At 50.9% G+C, this 11,002-nt stretch overlaps 1 protein-coding gene across 1 annotated transcript; it reads left to right on the top strand.

Moving 5' to 3' along the window:
- Window positions 1-629: 629 nt before the first annotated feature.
- wfikkn2a (info WAP, follistatin/kazal, immunoglobulin, kunitz and netrin domain containing 2a) lies at window positions 630-9,214 on the top strand. Its single transcript, XM_073026487.1, has 2 exons — window positions 630-984; window positions 2,628-9,214. Exons 1-2 carry the CDS (start codon window positions 808-810, stop codon window positions 4,251-4,253), a joined length of 1,803 nt encoding a protein of 600 aa, XP_072882588.1. The 5' UTR covers window positions 630-807; the 3' UTR covers window positions 4,254-9,214.
- The last annotated feature ends 1,788 nt before the right edge of the window (window positions 9,215-11,002 follow it).

Here is an 11,002-nt window from a genome sequence, read left to right as displayed (position 1 = left end):
GGAGAAGCGAGCAAACACGCGGGGGAATGAACTACGCGTTTCGTCAGTGTGGAGTGAAGGAGAAGTGTCTTCCCAGTGCCCCGTGGTGCGAGATTGTTCGAAAGTGAATTTATTATCAAAGTACAGAAATGCCACCGTATACATCCCCGAGATTCGTTTTCTTGCGGGAATTCACAGTAAATATAAAGAGACGCAACAGAACCAGGGAAAAACCTCACACGACGAAGATGGACACATTGGGAAAGTGCAAAAGACAAGAGATTGTGCAAATACAACAAGAAATAATAACAAATATATAAACAATAAATAACGGGAGCACGAGACCTCGATATAAATATCGAGAACATGTGGTTGTCTCTCTGTGGTTCCCTCCCAAGTTCCAAAACGTGAGCCCCATTCCCCGCGAAGCCTGGACCCAGAGCCCGGCACTGGAGGGTGTCCGGTAGCAGTATACCAATGCTTCACACGCCGTCTCAACTCCCGCACCAGGCCCAAGGGTCACGGCACCAGTTAGTTACTGTCACCGTGAGACGCTCCAGGGTGAGAGTGCCAGATTTAACCCAGACACGTCCTCCGGGGCAGCGTATAAATAGACAGGGAACGAAATCGGAAATCTCATTAAGTGTTAGCGTTTCCAAAAATCACCAGGCGCTCTAAGTCACTAATCCGGGGCTGCCCATCGAGAGCGAGACAGGAGCGGGACCAGAGAGAGGGAGAGCAGCGGGGCGCCGGCAGAGGGGAAGCGTACAGGATTGATGACAGATAGGTCGTTCCCCTGACCATTCACCGCCTGCAGCTGCCAGCGCCATGCACCGCATCTCCGCGCCGAGCCTCCTGCTCTTACTGCTCCTCCCGATCTGCGTGGACAACGTGCCGGTGTCTCGGATCAAATACTCGCACGCCGGGATCTGCCCGAACGAGATGAGCCCTAGTCTCTGGGTGGACGCGCAGAGCACCTGCTCCCGGGAGTGTGAGGCGGACCAGGTAACGGCCGCCCCCGACTGCATCCTCACAGCCCCGCGCCACTCGCCCCGACCCGACCCCTCGATCCCCAGAATATTCCCAGCTGCCGGGGTCCGTCCGGAGTCTGACAGCGAGGAATATCCGAAAGTTAGGGAATGGTTCTTCGCTCGCTCCGTCCCGGTTCTCGGGGACTCTACACCGCTCGGGCTTTGGGATCATTTAGGATTTGAAGAGCGTCGAATATCCTTCGCCGCCCGCGCCTCCTCTCCAGATTAGTTTATTTAAAAAAATTAAATAGCTGCGCTTTATCCAGATGTTTGAATCAGTCTCGCGACTGACCAAAATCTCCGGGACGGCGGACACCACGGCCGTACCGTATCCGCGCCGCTCCGGTTCCAGTCCCTTTCCACCGGTGCAAGTTGGTAACGAGTCGGGAGAAACGCATTAGGCGGGACGGGAGGTTTTATTTAGGCTGGAGATAGGACTCGGTGGGGCAGCAGGGGGCTTTCAATTCCACACCCCCCCCTCCCAACACCGTCCCCAGAAATCTCCTTCCAGTTTAGGACTGCTCACCGGCGGAGACCGCAATTCGCCCGGGCTCCTGCACGTTAATCTGTGAATGGAGAGCATGGAAAAGCCGTTGCGTGCCGCGTTAAGGGGATACAAATTAGGCTGGAGGAACAAAGGGGCTTCGGGCTAGCGGCCCCAGCCAGTGAACGGGGGAAGAGGCAGAGAAGGAGTGAGGGGGAGGGGAATGGGTCCGCAGTTTAGGTGGCGAGTAAAAGGGGGTGGGGAGAAACGAAGAGGATAAGTGGACATTGTTGAGGCGCTGAGATTGGAGTGCGGAGCGAGGGTGCCTGTAACAGTCCTGGGGGAGCCGCGGAGTCGGACCAGTTTCCAAGGAGAACCCGGTTTTCGCGGCCGCCGTTGTGCCAGGAGAGAGAGAGATCCGACTGAAGACGGGAACCCGATGAATCCAACGGGCTGGTTTTTCTTGGGGGGTGGGGCTGGTTACGTGTTCCCGCACATCCATAACCAGATATTTATGGTGGTGGGTGGCTGTCCCCGGCGGAGATGCGGGTCAGGGCCGGGGTTATAAGGAGAGCCTGGAACAGGCTTGGGCACGGGTGGAATCCCCCCCCCCCATCCCCACTCAAGGCGGAGGTCGGAGCGCCGGCTCTCCGGATGGTGTCAGGGAAGCTGAAGTATTCCCCTGACCCTAATCTAACCTGGGGGGTCTCCGGCGCGGAGCGAGAGGCACAACGGGAACTCCCTAATAGGATTAAGCGGGCGGGGTGGGGCTCAGCCGGTTTCACCCAGAACAACATATCACGCAAGGGATGGGCTGAACAATCTCCTTCAGACGCTCTCCATCACAGCACAGCCGTGTCTGAGAGATCGTTCTCCACCCCTCTCGCCGCTTATGTAGGATCTGTCACGGGAAGGGCTGCCCCTCCGGTTGCCGTGCAAAGTTTAAACCACCTTTCGCCTTAGCTCAGTGTAGTGCAGAGGGAGCGCCCCTCGGTGTGAGGAAGTGCCGCAGGGCGTGCGGAGGGAGCTCCCAAACCCCGGTGATGAGGGGTGGTCGTACCTTCCCAACACCACCCCAAGCCTGCGCTGCTTTGCGCGGCCCGGCCAACCTCTGCTCTGTTGCCTTTCCGCAGGACTGCGAGACCTTCGAGAAGTGCTGCCCGAACGTGTGCGGCTCCCGGAGCTGCGTGGCGGCCCGCTACATGGCGCTGAAGGGCCGGAAGGGGCCGGTGGGTATGCCGCGGGGCGCCAGCTGCGACCGCTTCATGTGTGCTCAGCAGGGGTCCGAGTGCGACATCTGGGACGGGCAGCCGGTGTGCAAGTGCCGGGATCGATGCGAGAAGGAGCCGCACTTCACCTGCGCTTCGGACGGCCTCACCTACTACAACAAGTGCTACATGGACGCGGAGGCGTGCACCAAGGGTATCACCCTGACCGTGGTCACCTGCACCCACCGCTTCGGCAGCCTCAGCACCAGCGCGCCGTCGCCGCTCCCGCACACCACCCCGCGCCCCACCACGGTGAGCGCGCTCACCACGGCGCAGGGCGTGCTCGCACCCGCGCTCCTCTCCACGCCCGTGCCCCAGTCCATCTACGTGGGCGGCACCGCCAGCTTCCTGTGCGACGTCAGCGGGCGCCCGCGGCCCGACATCACGTGGGAGCGGCGGCTCGAGGGCGGGCCCCACGTGGTGCTGCGACCCAATCACGTGCGCGGCAACATGGTGGTGACCAACATCGGCCAGCTCGTCATCTACAACGCGCAGCTGCAGGACGCGGGCACCTACACGTGCACGGCGCGCAACGCGGGCGGCGCCGTGAGCGCGCACTTCCCCTTCTCAGTCATCAGGCGCGAGGCGCTGGTGCCCGACGGCGGCAACACCAACAGCAGCAGTGGGGGAGGTGGGAGCGCGGGAGCAGGTGGCGTGGGCGCGCATCCTGCCCGTGAGTGCCTGCGGCGGCCCGAGCGCCTGCCCTGCGGTCCCGGGAGCGCGCAGCATGTCCGCTGGTTCTACGATGCTAAAAAGAACAACTGCTTCACCTTCACCGCCTGCGGGGGTGGGAACGGGAGCAGGAACGCCAACGAGGACAGGGCTGGGGAAGGAGGTGGAGACGGGGAGGGCGATCTCGGCCACTTCGGCAGCTACGAGGCATGCATGGGCAGCTGCATGGACGAACCGGTGAATATCTGCAGCCTGCCGGCTCTGCAGGGCAGCTGCAAGGTGTGGGAGCCCCGCTGGGCGTATAGCAGCCTTCACCGGCAATGCCAGTCCTTCATCTACGGTGGCTGTGGCGGCAACGAAAACAACTTCGAGAGCCGGGAGACGTGCGAGGAGATCTGCCCTTACCCCCGGAACCAGCATTGCAAACCCTGCAAGCCTCGCTTCAAGATCGTCACCAGCTACTGCAAGAGTGACTACGTGATCGTGGGGCGCGTCACCGAGCTGGCCGAGGAGACCGACTCCGGACGCGCGCTCTTCACCGTCGACCGGGTACTCAAGGACGAGAAGATGGGGCTGCAGTTCTTCGGCAGCGAGGTGCTGGAGATCACGCTGCTGAATATGGACTGGAACTGTCCCTGTCCCAACATGACCAGCGACGAGGGGCCGCTCATTGTCATGGGCGACGTGCACAACGGCATGGCGACCCTGCAGCCGTACAGCTTTGTCCGTCCGCTGAGCGACAAGCGCATCAAGAAGCTGGCCGAAGTCAAGGAGAAGAAGACATGTGACCTGCTGAGGGAGCTGACCGGACTGCAGTAGCCCGGCACCGCTCCCCCTCAGCTAAGGTTGGCAGGTGGGGGGGGGGGGGGGGGGGGTGGCAGTTGGCTGGGATTGGCCCTAAAGCAGCACTGGTCAGTTGCAATCAATGGCTCGGTCCAGGTCAATGTTCCGGTCTCACCCAGTCAGTGGTACGATTTGAGTCACTGCTACAGTCCCAGTTAGTAGTCCATTCTGGATCAGTGGTCCAGTCCCTGTCAATGGTCTAGTCCATGCTCTGGTCCAGTCCAGGTCTTTGGTTCAGTCATCATCAATGTTCTGGTCCAGGTAAACAGACTAGTTGAAGTGAATCGTCCAGTCCAGGTTTTTGGCCCATCCTCATCAGTGTTCTGGTCCAGGTAAATGGACTAGTTGAAGTCAATGGTCACTGGTCTGGTTTTGGTTAATTGAGCAATTTTAACCGATGGGTGGTGCAGGTTACTGGACCACTACTAGTCAATACTGGTCACTGAGCCAATTCTGTTTAATATGGTTAAATAAAACTGGCATGGCATGGTTAATGGATTGATATTGGCCTATGAGCTGGTTCTGGTCAACAGTTTATTTTAGGACAATGCATTGGTTCTGGCCAAAGTTGTAACTCATGGTATATAGGTATTCTTTGGTTAATTGAACAGTTTTTATCAATAGACTGGTTCTGTCTTTGAACCAGTACTGGTCAATCACCCACTTCTGCTTCATGGATCAGTTATTGTTCATGGAGCAATTCAGATTCTTAGTGGGAGTGAGGGGCAGGGTTAGTTGTCTGGTTCTGTTAGTGGATCAGTTTTGGCCTGTGGGAGAATCTGGTCAGTGCATCGGTCTGATTGATGGACCAGTATTGGTCAATGGGTTGGAACTAACAATTGGTTGCTTTATCAGCCAGTTCTGGTCAATGACCCCTTAGCTGGTAAATGGCTTCTTGTGGTTGGTGGGACAAATCTGGTTATGGGAATGGTTCTAGTCAAGGCCCTGTGTTCCAGATCGAGTCAACATGCTGATTCCAATGGCTGTGCTAAGCAATAGGCCAGTACTGGTTAGTGGGTTATTCCTGGTCAACTGCTGTTAGTTAATTATCTAGTTCTGGTGTTTGGGTAGAAATGGACTATAAACCATTCTGATTAATTGATCTTTGTGATCAAACAGTAAGTTCTGATAATTTTCCACATGGGACGAAGGGACTATAGGTTAATCAGTTCATTTGTTGGCCAGTTCTGCTCAGTGGTCACTATTTGTCTAATTGATGGGTTTGTTCTGGTCAGCGAACTGGTTTTGATTAGTTCAGTGGTCCTAGTGAATATCTTGTTCTGGTTAAGGGATTACATTTTTTCTAAGTTGGGGATTCCTAACCTTGCTCGATGGTATTAGTCCATGCCATAAAAAAGGTTGGGAACCATGGTCTTAAGACTAAGTGGTGGTCCTGGTCAATGAGCCATTGTGGACAATGGCCAGTACTGGTTAATGGGTTACTGTTGGTTATTTTGCCAATCTCTGGTCAATAGGCAACAGGTTAATGTACTGGTCCTAGTCAAGAAGCTAATTCTCATTATAGGGATAGTGCTAGTTAAAATTCCAAGTAAATTTATTATCAAAGTACTTTGATATTTGAAGTCAATTAATGGGCTGGTAGTGGTTAATGGTAAATGAGTGGTTTTGCTTTCAGAGTTAATGGATCAGTTTAAGTCAAGAGGCCACTCCTGGTTAATTGTTCATTCTGGCCAGTGATGTTATGGATAATGGGATCTGGTTGTGGTCAGTGAGCCATCTGTGGTCAACATGCTGGTTATGTCCAACAGACCGATTCTAATTCCAGTTAAATGACTAATATTAATTCAGATGCTGGTTCCGGTTAATGAACAAGATCTTGATAATGAATGGAACTAGCATGTTAACCAGTCTCCATGCTTGAACAAGAATCCTGTTTGTTATCTTGCATGGGGACTGTTTAATGTATGCTTCTGGTTTCTAGACCAATTCTGGTGGATGGACCAGTCTTGGTCAATGGGCCAATCCTAGTCAATCGGTCAGTCCTGGTCAAGGGGCCAATCCTAGTCAATGGGCCAATCCTCCTAGTCAAGGGGCCAATCCTCCTAGTCAAGGGGCCAATTCTAGTCATTGGGCTAGTCTTGCTCAATGGGCCAGTCCTAGTCAAGGGGCCAGTCCTGTTCAATGGGCCAATCCTGGTCAAGGGGCCAATTCTAGTCATTGGGCTAGTCTTGGTGAATGGGCCAGTCCTGGTCAATAGGGCTCTACGTCTCCAGAATTCCATACAGAACAAAAGATATCAGTGAAAAGTTTCTGTAAAAGAAGTCTCACTTTTGACAAATTAAATAAGCACTTAATTTAGATTTAGTGTGTGTGACCAAAATAGTAGAGGAGGTCTTGTCCCACTGGTGGGCCTGGGTAGAGATGTGTTGAGCTTTAGTGGAGTGCAGTTCACTGTGAGATGTCCCTCTGGTTATGATTACTGGTTTATGCCAGATTCCCAGGCTATGGTTACACTGCTGCCAAGTTTGTGCCTCTCCTCCTTCTGCATTTGGATCAACTCTCACCATGTGACATCATGCCCAGAATCCACCAATCAAAGTGGGACATTCATTGGAATGTCGCCTTGTGATGTCACTGGCGTAGAGACTCCTGAGATTCCAGAGGCAGCACAGATCACTGCATTGACGGAAGATGTCCTCCCTGCTCTCTGCAGGACACTGGCCCTCACAGCAGCTCAGCAGTAACTCTAGGAATGGTCACAGACCGTGCAACCAGTCTCACCCTTTGCAGCAAGAATAGATAGGGAGGGAAAAATAACGAGCCTAGCACCTTCCTCTGTCCCAGATGTCACTCAGATAGTTCTGACTCCCCCCTTTTACTTTACCCCTGATGCAGCGTCCCACTGAGACGCTGTCATGCCCTCAGGCTCTGTGCATCGTAACCTGGCCGTGAGGGGCCAAATGGTAATAACCACACTTCCCCCCCTCCCCCAAACAGAACAGCTGATGGCCAGTGTGGAGTATCCAAGGACATGGATGGTGAGTTCCAATCTCAGCTCCTCCTAGTAGGTTACCTCCTATTCACTACCCAGATCCAAGGCTCACATGTGAATAGAACATAGAATTTTATAGCACAGTACAGGCCCTTTGGCCCACAATGTTATGTCAAACTTTTAACCTACACTAAGATCAATCTAACCCTTCCCTCCCACATAGCCTCCATTTTTCTATTCTCCACGTACCTCCCCATTAGTTTCTGGATTATTTACCACCACCCCTGGCAGCGTGTTACAGACACCCACCTCACTCCGTGTAAAAAAATACTATCACATCCCTTCTATACTCTATCCTCCAATCACTTTAAAATTATGCCCTCTCATATTAACCATTTCCACCCTGAGAAAATGTCTCTGGCTGTCCACTCAAGCTATGCCTCTTATCATCTTGTACGCCTCTATCAAGTCACCCCTCATCCTCCTTCATTCCAAAAGAGAGAAGCATTAGCTCACTCAACCTATCCTTATAGGACATGCCCTCCAGTCCAAGCAGAATCCTGGTAAATTTCCTCTGCACATCCTTTCTGTAATGAAGTGACCATAACTGAATGCTTAATACTACTAGTGTGGTCTAACTAGGTTCTATAGAACTGCAATATCTCACAGCTTTTGAACACAATTTCCCAACAACTGAAGGCCAACACACTCTATGCCATCTTAACCGTCCTACCTACTTGTGCAGCAACTTTGAGGGATTTATGGACATGGACAGAGACTGGAGTAAAGTTGGCATGAGATCAGAGACACCATCTGCCACTGCCACCACACCCCCCCCCCCCCAACCCGCCACTTAATCCATTGAACCAATCCTTGTCAAGGCTAATATTTTAGTCTGTACCATTAACCATTAATCAGAGAGACCTCAGGACCACTTCAATATCTGGGAGACTCTGGGCAACCTCCACCACTTTATAGACACCCAGGATGTGGGCCACAAACTTCAGATTTGTAACTTCTAGCCCCACTGGACACTTGGGTCCCAACATTTCAGGGGTGCTTGGAATAGTGTAGTGGGAGCTTTATCCTCTGTCTAATCTCTGATGTTTCTACCCTAGATGAAATATTGAATATTTATAAGGCGTTGGTCAGATGACATGGAGTATTGTTAGCAGCTGTGGGCCCCTTAGCTAAGAAAGAACATGCTGGCATGGAGAGGGTCAAAAGAAGGTTTGAATGATCCTGGGAATGAAAGGGTTAATGTATGAGGAGCATTTGATGGCTCTGGGACTATTCTCACTGAAATTTATAAGAATGAGGGGGATTTTCATTGAAACCTATTGAATATTGAATGGGCTAGATAGAGTGGATATGGAGAGAATGTTTCCTATAGTGGGGAGTCTAGGACTAGAGGGCACAGCCTCAGAAACAATGATGTCCCTTTAGAACAGAGATGAGGAGGAATTTCTTTAGCCAGTTGGTGGTGAATCTGTGGAAACCAAGTTATTGGGTATATCTAAAGCGATGGTTGATAGGTTTCTGATTAGTAAGGGTGTCCAAGGTTACGGAGAGAAGGCGGGAGAATGGGGGTTGAGAAGCCATGATGAAATGATGGAGCAGACTTGATGGGTCGAGCGACCTAATTCTATTCCAATGTCTTATGATGTGTGATGGGACAGAGATGTGTGAGGCAATTTCTTCACAAAGTAATTTCAAATACTGAACCTCTGCTGGTGTGAGGGTTAGGGTTACACAGAGGCTGAACTGACAGTACTTAGATGAGATAAATGAATCCAATTTTGTAAATAACTCTGTAATCAGTTCCAGTCAGAACAAAAAGTTTGTAGAATGTTAGTGATTTTACTGTGAATGAATTTATAATGATGATGTGAATACTATTTATTTGTACCTGAATCTAGAGCCAATCTTTTCAATTGATTAAATATCAATATTCAATCTCTAATAAAGTATTGATTGAATTTGACTCTGGTCTTGTTTATTCACCCTCACTGATACATACACCAACCACCAGTCAGCTGACAAGTGTCTGTGGGCTTCCTACCCGGAAATGCCTCTCTGCTGTGCTCAGCCATGGAGGAGTGTCTCCCTGTGGGTCGCTCACCGAACTCACACTTCACAAGAAAACGGCTCATCACTGAGTCCATTAGAGACACACACAGTCTCACATCACTGGTTCCAGAGGGATTTGGGAAATCAGCTACATAATTCCTTGAAAGTGGCAACACAGGTAGACAGGGTTGTTAAGGTGAACACAAGGGATTCTGCAGATGCTGGTAATCCAGAGCAACACAGAAACACACACAATGCTGGAAGAACTAAGCAGGTCGGGCAGCATCTACAGAGGGGAATAAACAGTCAATGTTTCATACCGAGACACTTCATCAGGGCTGGAGAGGGAGGCTTTGGCACATTGGCCTTTATAAATCAAACTATTGCTCATACGAGTTGGGATGCTATTCCTACATTGTGTAAAGCATAGGTAAAATTACCTACCTACAGGAAAAATATCAAAATTTTTAAAAGAATACAGAGAAAATTACAAGGATGTTGCCAGGTCTTGAAGACCTAAAGTAATAAGAAAAGTTTGGTTAGTCCTTTCACTGGAGTGTCGGAGAAAGAGGAGAGATGTCAAAGAGATATACAAAATGCTGAGGGATATAGACGTGGTAAATACAAGCACGCTTTTCCCACTCAGACTGAGGAAAACTCGAACAAAATGTCACGGGTTAAGGGTGAAAGGTGAAATGTTTACGGACAACTTCATCACTCAGAGGATGGTGAGTGTGGAATGAGCTCCCAGCAGAAGTGGTGGATGCAGGTTCAATTTCAACATTTACGAGAAGTTTGGATTGGGTATGTGGAGGGCAGTTTGGATTGGGTATGTGGAGAGGAGATTGGACTGGGAATGTGGAGGGAAATTTGGATTGGGTATCTGGAGAGGAGTTTGGATTGGGTGTGTGGAGAGTTTCTATTGGGTGTTTGGAGGGAAGTTTGGATGGGGTATGTGGAGAGGAGTTTATAATGGGTATTTGGGGGGAAGTCTGGATTGGGTATGTGGACAGGAGTTTATAATGGGTGTTTGCAGGGAAGTTTGGATTTCGAATGTGAAGAGGAGTTTGGATTGGGTATGTGGAGGGAAGTTTGGATTGGGTATGTGGAGAGGAGTTTGGATTGGGTATGTGGAGGGATATTGGATTGGGTATATGGAGGGAAGTTTGGATTGGGTATGTGGAGAGGAGTTTGGATTGGTATGTCGAGGGAAGATTGGATTCGGTATGTGGAGAGGAGTTTGGATTGGGTATGTGGAGGGAAGTTTGGATTGGGTATGTGGAGAGGAGTTTGGATTGGGTATGACGAGGGAAGGTTGGATTGGGTATGTGGAGATGAGTTTGGATTGGGTATGTGGAGAGCAGTTAAGATTGGGTATGTGGAGAGGGGATTGCACTGGGTATGTGGAGGGAAGTTTGGATTGGGTATCTGGAGAGCAGTTTCGATTGGATATGAGGAGGGAAGAGTTGATTAGGTATGTGGAGGGAAGTTTAGATTGGATATGTGGAGAGGACATTGGACTGGGTATGCGGAGGGAAGTTTGGATTCAGTATATGGAGAGGAGTTTTGATTGGGTATGTGGAGAGGAGATTGGATTGGGTACGTGGAGAGGAGTTTGGACTGGGATGTGGAGGGAAGTTTGAATTGGGTATGTCGATGGAAGTTAGGATTGGGTTTGTGGAGAGGAGATTGGAATGGGTAT

This window comes from Hemitrygon akajei, chromosome 22 (genome assembly GCF_048418815.1).
Source record: "Hemitrygon akajei chromosome 22, sHemAka1.3, whole genome shotgun sequence".
Taxonomy (NCBI): Eukaryota; Metazoa; Chordata; class Chondrichthyes; order Myliobatiformes; family Dasyatidae; genus Hemitrygon; species Hemitrygon akajei.
Note: the sequence above shows the minus strand (reverse complement) of the source record. Positions and strands in the feature narration are given on the sequence as shown.